At 38.7% G+C, this 14,366-nt stretch overlaps 1 protein-coding gene across 1 annotated transcript; it reads right to left on the bottom strand.

Moving 5' to 3' along the window:
- Positions 1-13,153: 13,153 nt before the first annotated feature.
- On the bottom strand, positions 13,154-13,897 carry LOC110882826. Its single transcript, XM_022130749.1, has 2 exons — positions 13,597-13,897; positions 13,154-13,482 (listed from the first exon to the last, which is right to left on the bottom strand). Exons 1-2 carry the CDS (start codon positions 13,895-13,897, stop codon positions 13,154-13,156), a joined length of 630 nt encoding a protein of 209 aa, XP_021986441.1.
- Positions 13,898-14,366: the final 469 nt, after the last annotated feature.

Raw genomic sequence — 14,366 nt, 5'->3', positions numbered from 1 at the left:
CCAATACCGGATTCAGCTACGGTATTGTTGATGGCCTGTGATGTGTGCTAAACAGACTATTAAAATTAACTAAATTAGACTCTCTAAGCTAGACACTAAAAAGCTTTAAATCTAGACTCGACCTGAACCACACAACCGACAAGTGTACCGATCACTGTAGTATGACCTAAGGAAGTCCGGATATCGAACCACGGGACTCTATTAATCACGTTAATTAGACTCTAACAGACACTGACAGACACGACTCAAACTGTTTAATTGTTTTGGGGGGGGGGGTTACTGAAAATCTAAGGAAATCTATTTAAACTAATTATTAAACTAAAATTAAGCTAATACGAAATAAGGCGAAGACTTGTCTTATATGATGAACGAGACCACCTAGACTAGAATCCTGGATTGATTTTAAAGAATTACCGATTAGGTTAACTGCATGATTTATGGAACCGAGATCTTATGGTACTAAACCTATTAAGACACCAACTAAGCCCCTCAACCCTTCTCAAGGTGAAACTTATGGCACTACCTAGGCCGTTAATCCTACCGGTTATTATACTTGTTTCCAGTTGTCTAATTATTGTGTAAGTACCCTAATGTTGACCTACTCTTTTCCAATTATAGATCTAGGGTAGTTTGGATTTATTGACTTGACTTGATAGACTAATAAACTGACAGGGCAACTAAGGCACGACTTTTTCCAAAGACTGTCTAAAGCAACTCGCCGGGTAAGACCTACCAATAGCCCCTCACCTTCCAGCTATTAGGACTAGTAGAACACTAAAACCTAGCAAATTACTAACTATCACTTCTAGGGTTTATTGGCCAATTCTCCCTAAAGGTCAAAGACACTAGCATGAACCTATTCTGTAGCGGACAACCACCAAGATTCACACGAAGCAATTGATAGTAATAAACTGGATTAAAGTACGCATGCACATCAATTCAATAAATCAAACTCTTTACTAAACACAATCAACCCATAAAATACATGCAATTAACAAAAAAGGTTAAAACTTTATATAAATCCATTCATCATAGTCTAGGTGGCTTAAAAGTTTAGCCAAGCATGTCAAATAACGAAAACAAATCCAAGATGTTCAAGTAAGAATTGATGACAACGAATTTCAAGAAAGAAAGTCAACAAACAAGGAATTGGAAAACCCGAGCAAGTCTTAAATTCTTCGTCCCGAACTCGTACCGATGATTTCTATCCTTCAAAACCTTCAAAATTGCTCTAAGAATGCTCCAAGAATCGCCAATGATGTCCTCAATTCGTAACTAGGGTTTAGTAATGATTCTCTTGAGTTTATATACGTAACCCTAATCGTTAACGAAGAAAAGTCGTCCAACAACCCCGTCGTGTGACGGGTAAACGATCTTGAGGTCGCGTGATGCGACACCTTTAAAGTCCAGAAATCATTAAAATAATGGTGGCGGGGCGTGACTGCAATATTGTGTAGCTGTGGCGTAGTTCACAAACTGTTGCGTAATTTTCCCAGCTTCAACATCCGAAAACTTCAGAATTTTTTCTAACTCTTTTAAACTTGTTTCCCAACCTTTAACACTTCAGTTTTTCAATGTTTTTAGCACAAACGACCTGGAAACACAAAATTTTATCAAAGTATGCACATTCTAACAAAAACAGAACTAAATATAACGGAAAACTATAGAAACTATACACGAATAAGAGATGTATTTTGCAATACATCAAATATCCCCACACTTACTCTTTTTTCGTGCTCGAAAAAGAATTATGCAACGGAATTAGAGATGAATAGTTACTCGGGTCAAAAGCATATTTATATTTTATTAAAACCAAAGCTTGCGTTAGCCGCGATTGCGAATATATTTGTCCGTTTAAACCCAAATCGGTCTTAAGCCCTTATCATGTGAATTTAGTTTAAGTGCGGTCAATCTACCTAGGGTCTCACAATAGAATCTACGGTCCACCTAATCCAGCCTCAAGCTTATAGAACCAAAGGAACTATCACTGGACCAATTCCCAACTGTCTTATATCAAAACCAAGAGAATTTAAATTCACACTTTTTTTCTCATTTTTTTTCATCACTTTTTCTTTCTTTTCATTCTTTTTTTTTTCTTTTTTTTGTTTAACGAGCGTATACGTTGCTTTCCCTAAGCCAGAGGCATTCCGATTACTTAGGCTTTGGTACTTTTTACTTGCAAGTTCGATTTCACACATCCTAGCGGTATTCCGGTTGTAGAGTCGCTATCCCCAGCCTAGATTACATAGAATTGCGCTACTTACATTCAGTTTCTAGCTCATTTTTTTTTCTATTTTTTTTCTTTTCTTTCATGATTACAAAATTCTAGTGGTTTTAACTTATAACAGTGTCCCTTATACTCTTATTGGCGGTTTCAATCTCCCATATTTCCTAGGCAAAAACCCACTAGTAGACCGACAATTAAGGTATATTAACTCAAAGGGACTTAAAACCAAACCCGGGCCTATTCACATATCCCTAACTAGACACAAACTTGATTTATTTAATCTCATATTATTATTATTTGAACCCAACCAAAAACTCATCTTTTCTATCATTTTCTGTGTTAATTTGCAAACTTCTTTATTAGAAAGACATTTTTCTGATTATTCAATTTTTTTTTTTTTGAATTTTTCAATTTTTTTAATTTTTTTGGATTTTTAAATATTTATGACTAGATTATTTACATGTATCCCATCCCCACACTTGAAGATTGCATTGTCCCTAATGCAAGAACGGAAATACGACTCAAAACTACCTAAAAATAAAAACTGAAAACGAAATATATAAATAAATACAAAAAATACAAGGGAAACGACTTAGCTGAATATGTGAGACTGTCAAAGTGCCAGTCGTTTCCACATAAGCCCTCCAATTCGAAACGCGCTCAGCAAACAGCTCCTAATCTCGGACACGCAAACGAAAGCGGCTACTAACATCAACCTATCACATCATAAGCAAACACTACCCAAAAGATCATAATATATATCATCCAAAATTCAGTTTCAACACAAACCAACCCATCCTGCCCAACCAACCTGTTTAACGTGTATCAGTATAAGTACAAACCAACAAATGAGGATAAAAAAACAGCATAAAAGAAAAGTAAAACAAAAGATATAGTCAGCTACTGCATCCTCATCTCATCCCCACACTAGTCCTCCTCATGCTCGCTGGCAGTCTCCTCACTGCCCTCCTGTCATCCAGCTGCACCAGATTGCCCTCTCCAAATACACGGAATGGGGGATCCAGGTGAAACCTCTCACCAGCACCAGCCGAGCCACCCTGCTGTCTCGGCTGGAAGAAATCTGGAATCCCCATGTTGTGCGTGCTCATCATGTACCTGAGAGCATCATCCTGCCTCTCCTGACCCAACTGAATCGACTGAATAAGATGCTCCAACCTGTCGAATCTCTGCTCCACATAGCCAGAGAGCGACTGCAAAGTAAGTGGCTCAGGTGGTGGCTGCCTACGGGGGTACTGTGGCGCTGGCCGCTCGTGTCGCTGTTGTGGCCGCTGTCGGCGAGTAGGGTCAATTTGTATCATCACATCCTCAGTTGGTTGTCCCTCTGGAGGCTGCACCTGTGGGCCCTACCTAATCGGCTCCCAGCCGTAGGGCTTCGTATACGACACTATCCCAGCCTGCTGTAACTCCTTAATCCCAAATGTCATCGTCTTCGGCCCCTCATGTAGAAATTGGGGGACATACTTGTTAAACACCCCCAAATCCTGTGCAATCTAAGTAATATATGGGCCTATAGCCAACCCAGCCCGATGACCACCTCGACGTCCCCTACTGAATGAGTCCGCTAACACCGTAGCTAAGTTCATCTCCCTGTTCTCCACCCGACACATGAGAATGAACAACTCGATCCAATTCTCCTTATTTTCCCCTGATTTTCGCCCCACCAACGTAGTAGAAAAAATCTTCAAAACATACCTATAAATTGGGTTACGAACCGAAGTAATCAGGTTCGTAACTGCGAATGGGTGGTCGGAAATCGTCTTCTAGAAATTTCGCAGCTCAGCTCCTCCAACACTGTGATCCCTCACAGTAGAATATGCACCTCGCAGACAAGTCACAAATCCCGGCTGCTTCACCTCCTCCCCAGTATAAAACCCCGAAACAATGGCAAACCTCGCCATATTCATCTCAAGTACTTGCCTACCCAGACTGAAGGACACAGTTGTGTCATTATCAAACTTTCCTTCCTTGTGTCTCCATGTGTTGTGAAACTCCAGCACCAACTCCTCATACTGAGCCTGAGTACACTCTAATGCATCAGTCAACTTTGGACCCAGGAGGTCCAACACTACCTGCCTTGAACCTATTTCGTCCAACCAGGTCCAGTCTATTACCCTATGCTGAAGCAAATCCGTATGCCTCAACTTATCATACTTATCCCATTCCGGTGTACTCGGCTCGAACTGTAGTAACGGGTGGTCGAGTCGATTAACTTTCTGTGTTGGAATAAACTCATGAGCCCTTTGGTACTTAAGTTTTCTCAGCTTTGGATCATTGGCACCTATTTGTATAATCGGGGTCTCCTGTGGAATCGGATCTCGCCATATTCATCTCAAGTACTTGCCTACCCAGACTGAAGGACACAGCTGTGTCATTATCAAACTTTCCTTCCTTGTGTCTCCATGTGTTGTGAAACTCCAGCACCAACTCCTCATACTGAGCCTGAGTACACTCTAATGCATCAGTCAACTTTGGACCCAGGAGGTCCAACACTACCTGCCTTGAACCTATTTCGTCCAACCAGGTCCAGTCTATTACCCTATGCTGAAGCAAATCCGTATTCCTCAACTTATCATACTTATCCCATTCCGGTGTACTCGGCTCGAACTGTAGTAACGGGTGGTCGAGTCGATTAACTTTCTGTGTTGGAATAAACTCATGAGCCCTTTGGTACTTAAGTTTTCTCAGCTTTGGATCATTGGCACCTATTTGTATAATCGGGGTCTCCTGTGGAATCGGATCTTGCTGGGGTGCTGTCTGATCCGCACCCCTTTTCTGGGCCCTACCCCTACGTGAGCTGCTAGCCATGTCTACAAAACAGATATTAAACAAGACAAAACAAGAAAACAATCAGTAATAACAAACTATTTTTGGTATTTTTCATTTTTTAACTTTTTTGAAATTTTTATATTTTGTTTGGATTTTTAAAAATTTTTTTCGAAAAAATTAGAATAGCCGTATAGCATTTCATTCGCGGCTAATTCTGAAAAATAAAGTTGAAATAAAAAACAAACGGGTTACCTTTTTATAAATGCTAAGAGATAATTAAACTCGCCCGAATGGAGATTGAGTACGAGCGAGCCTAAATCACTTGTACGTGCAAGTAAACCCAAGACCGACTACAAACGACTCGAACTAGACTAAAAAGGACTAAAAAGGACTAAAAAGACTAAAACTTGACTAAAAAAACACAAAGACACTAAACTGGACTCAATGTACACTACCCCCCTCGGCACTTTAATTGTCCGCAATTAAACAATATTGCCTAATCAAGACATTGAAGTCCAACCTTGCTTAAAAATCAGCCGTTTATTAGTTTTAAAATCAAATTTTTTTGCGTTTGAAAAAGTCCGCCTAGTTAAAGGAGGGTTTTCCATTTGCAAAAATTTCATTCTGAATGCAAGGTTCGAACTTTAGTCGCCAATGTCTTACAAAACCACCAATATTCATCAATTCAAGGTCAATAATCCCAACCCAACAATCATTCGCTCCGAATAGTCGACACGAAAAGAACCTAGACATAACGCCAGTTTTGCTAAGTAAAGCCTAATACTGACAAGTGACGTTCAAAGTCTGCAAATCAAGCTATCATACGCCCAAACCATCCATCTGCACCCAACGACGACATTATCACAACCTATATGTAATGTTAAGTTCACTGAGTAAAAGCCCAAAATTAACACAGGAACTATCATTCTACCAATCCATATATATATATATAATGTAAGTATCTATGAAAAAACCCATTTAATCTAGAAAACTTGGCAAACCTGAATTGTGTGGTCAAGATTGATCCACATCATATCTTTAAACACATGTTAAAAGGGTAAATTAGTCATTTGTTCAAGCCATCATTTCACCCTCTTCCCCATCCCATCAAGTCATTTATTACCCATCATCTCATCACTTTTTTAAACCAAACAATATATACAGAACTTGCATCTCTTTCTTCCTTCTTTATCCCCCATTCCTTTCTTCTTCAAAAACCCTAATTCCTTTGCTTTCTCCCATCTTTCATGGCTGATTTTCAGGCATCAATCCATCACCTTTTTAGTCAATACCCAACCTCACATTTTAAACCCCCATTTTCTTTCTACCTCAACTGTTTCTCTCTCAACATTCAAAACCCCAAAACCCACCGGAGAAGAAGAAGAGAGCACTGCAGATCCAAACATTGTCGGCGATCATTTGAGCACAAAATTGTACGACGATCATTGGAGAAACAAGAAAAAACGACGGTGCTTTTTGTTTGGAGGAAAACCCTAGATATGAGAGCCACATTTTCGGTTGTTATCATCCGGTAAATGTCACCGGAAATGGAAGAAATCAAGAAGCAAGTGCAGAACCAAGTAAGTTTCCTCCGTTTTTCCGATAAATGTCGCCGAAAATGTAGTTATTACGGTTTTTTTTTTCCGATGATTGACAGAACAGACAACCATCTGTCTCATCGCTCGTCGATCGGTAGGTGTTTAGCTTCGAATGTCTCGTGTTTTTGCGACTTTTAATCTGATACAAAATTGTTAGTTGTTTTGAATGAGAGTAGAAATATGTGTCTTCTTGTTCATAACTGATGTTGTGATTTTTTATAAGATTTCAAGTAGGATCCCATGACAATTGTTATGTGCTTAATTCGTTTATTAGAGAGTTGGTTTTATAAAAGTTAGGATTGAGATGTTCACTTGGCTGAGATAATGTCGAATTCGACTTTTGTTATATGCTAAGGATGTTGACTTAATATTCTAGGGGACGAAAGCTTGTTTGATGAACTGTTGGTTTGTTTGCTTTTTTGTTTGAAAACATGTTGAGAATAATGGCCATAAACTGTGTAGGAGACTGTGCAATTTCAACTCAGAAAAATAGATTAGCATGTGTTAAACCTGTCTTATTTTTATCAAATTAGGTAACATGTATTAAACCTGCATTATTTTTATCAAAAACATATTAAGTAAACCTGTCTTTATTAGGGTAACATGTGTTAAACCTGTCTTATTAGGTAAACATATTAGAGTAACATGTGTTAAACCTGTCTTATTTTAATCGAATTATAACATATAGGAGATTAATGCTGATGTACTTGTTTTGTTCATAGGTGAATGGTTGTTTTGTGTTCAAAATGAAGATGGCTATCAAGAAGCAAAGCATAGCTAGATTTTAACTTATAATAGTTTTTGGATCATTTTTATATATTTAAGTTCACATAAAACACTTTTGCCACTTTTGTTACCTTATGTATTACATTACAACTTCCAGGAACCAACTGAAGATGTTACATATGTTAACATAAGTAGATTCTCTTAAAATCTGAAGAAGTATTACATCACGTAAAGAGGAGTATTGTTGAACGTAATATAACATTACATGTACCACATAACATCATTAAAAGTAAACCATAAAAATGTTGTTGTAAACCATTCAATGAAACACGTAAACTATAATGTCAGAAAAGGGTAATATAACATTAAATGTTACCCATAACATCATTAAAAGGTAATATATAAAAATGATACAAAATGTATAAACTTCATAATTTATTCGGAATATCTCGTTTATTTTACAAATAAAAAGTCGTGGTTTTTTGTGGGATAATTAGCTACATATGTAGTAACAACGTTACACAAGTTACTTATAGTTACCCCAACCCTTTTTTAGACACAAAGGGGGGTTGCACATATGTAATACATGTTTGTAACATGTGTTACACTAGAGAGGTAACACATGTATAGCCACGTTACACATGTTACATAGGAGATTAATAAGTTTTAACTATAGAAGATTAATATTGATGTACTTGTTTTATTCATAGGTAAAACGATGTTTTGTGTTCAAGATGAAGATGGTTATCAAGAAGCGAAGCCCGCCGAAGCATTACAACGCATCATCAGGTTTTCATGCTGACGATGGTGTGTTTTTTGGTTGGCTGTTATGTGTTGTAAAGATGGATGTTGCTGTGATGGCCATTTTTAGAAGCATTACAACTATTGATATAAAATTCATTTTTATTTTCATTGTTAGTATGAATACGGATGTTGTTGGGAAGGCATTTTTTTTTTTGATGCAACAACTATATGTAACATGTGTAACAGTGACATTGTAACATATGTAAAACCTATATGTAACATGTGTAAGATGGTTATACACGTGTTACATATATTACCCCATAGTGTAACATATGTTATAAACATGTGTTACATATGTGAGCCCGTTTGGTGTCAAGTTAAACTTAGTAAAATTACATATGTAACAACATTACATCATCCAAAATGTCATATAAGTAAACAAACAAGTAATATCAGTAAAATTACATATGTAACATATGTTTACATACATGGAGTTACATGTCTTACATAAGTGGTAACGTATGTATGCTCATAATATACACATTACACCCTTATGTTAGAGACTCTGGCCTACAACCTGAGTATACACATGTTAATGTGTTTTTTAACCTCATGGTGTTATATTAGGAAGCTACACGTAACACAAGTTACATTTGAAGTGTTTGCACCCTTATAAATTTTCCTTTTCCATCTGTTTATGTGTTATATTAGAAAGTTAAATGTAACACAAGTTACATTTGAAACTCGTAACACAAGTTACATTATTAAACGGTGGGATTATGGCACAAGTTACATATCCTGATCTTCTTACACCTTCATGTTTTTTTACTCCATAAATGATGTAATATTGTTGGATTGTACGCCACTTTATACTCCTAATACATGCAACACTGCTTGGAACATTTGCTACATGGTTATATATTGGGATCTTTGTTCCACCCTCATCTTACAAAGGTTTAAACATATCAAAACCCACTTCATATTGGTTTAACATATGTCACAACATATTCAAACATTTTTAACTAGTATATTTGTTGTATATGCTACAAGGGTTCCTCTATGCTACAATTATTTTAATGTGTATAAATTGTCACAATTAGCCTTACGCTACGTAATTATCGCTCCCACCATTTTTATAGATCAATTGAGTGATGAGTATGGCGACTTGTCATTACCACCACGTACCAATCAAGGTCAAACATTTCCACGTATGGGCTCATATGTTCATGAAGGTTTTGATTGAATAATATCTTTTTATCAATTTCCATGTTTTGCATGTGTTACTCCAAAGTGGATAACATATGTACAACCAAGTTACATATGTTGCATAGTGTAGTTACGTGATCTACACCAGAGGCCAACACTTGCATAGCAAGGTTACACATGTTATCTTTTATTTGTAACACGTGTTACACCGATTGTAACATATTTTTAGATAACACAGGATGTTACATGTGTTACACATGTTACATAGAGTAGTTGCATGTTCTACACCAGAGGCTAGCACTTGTATAGCCACGTTACACATGTTACCACATGTAACCTTTATATAGAGAAAACAAGATGTAGCATGTGTTACACGTGTTACACAAAGTAGTTGCATAGGATATAGCATTGTAACACATGTTACCTGGAAAACCAGGTAACACATGTAACAAACAAAAAAGAGATCAAATTAAGTTGCACAAGCAAACTAACATATGTTAAACGTTCGAAAAATACAAAATATGAAATACAATGCTAAAATGTATACAACATATCAATTTCACCTGCCTTTTTTCACCTAGACAATTAATACATTCAATTCCTCTCATCATTGTTTTCTTATCGTTTTTTCACTTGCCACATTGACCCAAAAAATAATATCCCACAAAATAACCGATTAGCCACTGATTGAAATCATATCCCACAAAATAACCGATTAGCCACTAATCGAATGTGGTTTCAGCAATCACAACATCCGATTGGTCGTTGCAACATTTAACGACAGTGGTTGTTGGAAGAAGACGATTTGTTTAAAGTACACTTGGTGGTTTCACTTACTGATTGATGGCTACAAAGTTTAACGATAGCGGTTTCACTTACCGTCGGTAAGGAAGAAGACGATTGTGTTAGTGGCTGTTGGTGGTGTTATCGAATCCGGTTTTACTTACCGCCGACAAGGAAGAAGACGGTTGTGTTAGTGGTTGTTGGTTGTTGGTTGTTGGAAGAAGTCGGTTGCTGGTACAAGACGTTTCCAGATCTATAAATTTGTCACCATAGCTTCAGATCTGAAAATCAGTCACCACGATGTGAAACCAGAAAAATGGTGTGAGAAGTGGCTGGACGCCCTACCTTATTTGTCTCTCTTTATACAATCCATGTCTCCCCTTTATTTTGTTATACCAGTCTCACATATCAACTAGTTACATATGCAACAATTACTAGTATAACGACGAACAAAAAAAATCTCGTCATAATTGAAACGAATTTACTTAATATGAAATTTAAAATTAATTTGAATGAAAAACAAAGTTGTAGATAAAGTAAGAGAGAGAATGTTGGTGAGAGAAAAAAAAGTAGAGAGAGAATGTTGGTGAGAGAAAAAAGGTAGAGAGAGAATGTTGGTGAGAGAAAAGGTGGAGAGAGAATGTTGGTGAGAGAAAAGGTGGAAAGAGAATGTTGGTGAGAGAAAAGGTGGAGAGAGAATGTTGGTGAAATGAAAGGTGGAAAGAGAATGTTATTTAATATTATTTCTTATGTACTTTGTGTAATGTCTTGACCAAAATACCCATCCAGCCACTTAAATGGTATTAAATTTAAATGAAATTACTATCTAATAATTTCAACCATTGGATCATGTTGATCAATGGTTATCATAGAGTTTACTAGGTTTTCTTACTACAAATAAGTTTTCTATAGATCCTTTCCCTATATATATATATATATCCAAACCATGGACCCACAACCCTGCAACATAATCAAACAAAAACGACACTGACCCGACTCCTAAATCTCTTAAAAAAACTGACTCGAACCTGAACTAAGACTACTCGACTGACCCGACACCAAAAACCACAAAACTAAGACAATCTAAACCATACAAAGACCCGAAACTGAAATTTAGAAAAGTATAAGCAAGAGTTACATACCAGATTCGCCAGAAATTTGAAGAAAAACCAAAAAATTTCATAAAGGGTGAGTCCCGAATTGGAGCAGACCGGCGGTTAGATGATGTTTTTTTATGGTGGGGTTTGCTCAGTGATGAAATCCGGTCACGTGGGTGACATGATGGCTGAAAATGGTGGAGTTACGGTGGTGTAAGGGTGGGTGAAGGGTTTGGGGTGATGTTCGGCGGTGGGAGTTAGGGGATAAGGGTTGTTTAAGTTTTTGGGGAAAACAAATGAAAAGGGGCTTTTTATTCTATCTGGGACTCCGTTGCATCGCGCTACGGAAGAATGGGTAGGCTGTGGCGTAGCGCCACAGGGTGGTTCAAAGAAAAAGGGGTTCAGGTGAGGGGTCGCGTTACGCGACTGATAAATATCACCATCGTCGCGCACCGCCACATGTAGGTTCAGACGGTTTAAGTGGCCTGAGGGGTCGCGTAGCGCGACCAAAAGTCCTTTTCACCATGGCGTGACGCGAGGGCGTGTTTTGGGCAGAAGGTTGCGTAAATTTTCATGTTTTATGCCTTAGAAATTTTTTCAAGTCTTACCAATCCTTCCCAAAACCATCCCAAATTTTTCTAAGTATTGGGACTTACCGGGAATGTCATTTTCTTCGCAATTTGAGATCCTCAATGGTACGATTCCTGCAAAATTACTCAAACACACAAAACAAAGACACGAAAACTACGAAAAAATACGAAAAAATACGAAAAAATACGAAAAAATACGAAAAATCACGAAATTACAAACGGTACAAACTCTACACTTGGGATTTCATCCCAAAACACTAAGTGGCGGCTTTTGATGGAATTTCGAGAGGAGTTTCCTCCATCTCGTTCTTGTCTATCGCTCCTCCAATGTAGTGCTTCAAATGGTGGCCATTCACCTTCCAACTTCGGCCATCCGACTCATCCATAATCTCCACCGCTCCGTACGGAAACAGTAATGAACCATATACAGTCCCGACCACTTCGACTTCAACTTCCCTGCAAACAACTTCAATCTTGAATTGTAGGGAAGTACTTTATCACCCTTGCTAAACTCTTTGATGTTTCTTAACTTCCTATCATGTGAAGCTTTCGTCTTCTCCTTAATTCCCAACGATCGAGTATAAGCCGCATCCCTAAGCTCTTCAAGCTCATGGATTTGAAAGAAACGCTTCCTAGCGGCTTCGGTCATGTCAAGATTAACGGTCTTTAAGGCCCAAAGTGCTCGGTGTTCTAGCTCTACGGGAAGATGACAAGCTTTTCTATAAACGATCATAAATGGTGTGGTTCCTAAAGGCGTTTTGTAGGCGGTTCGAAACACCCACAATGCATCGTCAAGCTTGTCGGACCAATCCTTCCTATTCTTACCAACGGTTTTCTCCAAGATACGTTTGATACCACGATTAACGTTATACACTTGACCACTCATCTGTGGATGTTATGCGGTAGACCAACGATAAGTGACTCCGTAGTGTGCAAGCAATTTTTCCATCAATGCGTTGCAAAAGTGAGTACCACGGTCACTGATTAAAGCTTTAGGTGTACCGAAGCGGGAAAAGAGTTTCTTGAGGAAACTCAAGACTACTCGGTCTTCATTTGTAGGAAGAGCTTGAGCTTCTACCCACTTAGACACGTAGTCAATTGCCACAAGTATGTAACGATTCCCTTTTGAGACGGGAAAGGGTCCCATGAAATCAATGCCCCAAACATCAAAAACCTCCAACACTTGGATTGGGTTTTGAGGCATCTCATCTTTGGCTGAAATGTTGCTGGTTCGTTGACAAGCATCACATGTCTTCACGAACTCAACGGCATCACGAAGTACGTTAGGCCAATAAAAACCACAATCAAACACCTTTTGAGCGGTGGCGTATGCACCATGATGGTCTCCCGTGAGGCCTTCATGTACTTGCTTAAGGATGTTCATACCTTCCTCTCTCAACACGCACCGCCTAAGTATCCTATCTCCCCCTTTCTAAAGAGAAAAGGATCATCCCACACATACTTCTTTGACTCACTAAGGAATTTCCTCCTTTGTTGTCTGGTCATTCCCTTCACAATATTGCCACTAGATAGATAGTTCGCTAAGTCACAAAACCAAGGCAATCCCTCTTTTTCGGCCTCTACAAACTCAATAGACTCGTGAGGAAATGTGTCTCCTATCTCTTCCTCACGAATCTCCTCTCTCCTAGGGTCCTCTAAATGTGAAAGATGATCGGCTGCTACGTTTTCGGCCCCTCTCTTGTCTCTAATTTCGATTTCGAACTCTAAAAGCAATAGAATCCACCAAATACGTCAGGGTTTGGCATCTTTCTTTTGGAAAAAAAACGCAACGCAGAATGGTCGGTGAAAACTATGGTCTTGGATAGCACAATATGAACGGAATTTGTCGAAAGCAAAGACTACGGCTAAGAGTTCTTTCTCCGTGGTGGTGTAGTTCTCTTGAGCATCATTTAACGTTTTGCTCGCATAGTATATGGGGTGGAAGTGCTTGTCCTTTCTTTGTCCTAATACCGCTCCAACGGCATAGTCACTCGCATCGCACATGAGCTCAACGGGCAAGTTCCAGTCGGGCGAGATAAGAATAGGTGCACTCATAAGCTGTTCCTTCAAGAAGTTGAAGGCCTTAAGACATTCCTCGTCAAAGACGAATGGAACATCTTTCTCTAGAAGACAGGTCATGGGGCGAGTGATTTTAGAGAAATCCCTAATGAAGCGTCTATAGAAGCCCGCATGACCTAGAAAACTCCGAATCGACTTAACACTAGTGGGTGGAGGTAACCTACTAATGGTATATATTTTCACACTAGTGGGTGGAGGTAACCGCTGAAAGGTAGCTAGAGCGTTACATAGCCCAAATGGCATGCGTCGGTACACATAGGTTCCTTAGGGGCATGTGAAGGTGGTCTTATCCTGATCCTCCGGGGCAATGGGGATCTGGAAGTACCCGGAAAAACCGTCGAGAAAACAATAGAATTGTTGACCCGCGAGACGCTCCAACATTTGATCGATGAAGGGCAATGGGAAGTGGTCTTTTCGGGTGGCATCATTCACCTTTCGGTAGTTGATGCACACGCGCCAACCCGTGACCGTACGAGAAGGGATAAGCTCATTCTTCGAATTCATGACAACGGTCATCCCTCCCTTCTTA

This window comes from Helianthus annuus, chromosome 10 (assembly GCF_002127325.2).
Source record: "Helianthus annuus cultivar XRQ/B chromosome 10, HanXRQr2.0-SUNRISE, whole genome shotgun sequence".
NCBI lineage: Eukaryota > Viridiplantae > Streptophyta > Magnoliopsida > Asterales > Asteraceae > Helianthus > Helianthus annuus.
This window is presented reverse-complemented; position numbering and strand designations above follow the sequence as displayed.

Coding starts and splice junctions, on each gene's coding strand:
- LOC110882826 (XM_022130749.1), bottom strand. CDS start 13,897: ATGACCTGTCTTCTAGAGAAAGATGTTCCATTCGTCTTTGACGAGGAA. Junction 13,483..13,596: donor CTTTGCTTTCGACAAATTCC/GTTCATATTGTG, acceptor TATTGCTTTTAG/AGTTCGAAATCGAAATTAGA.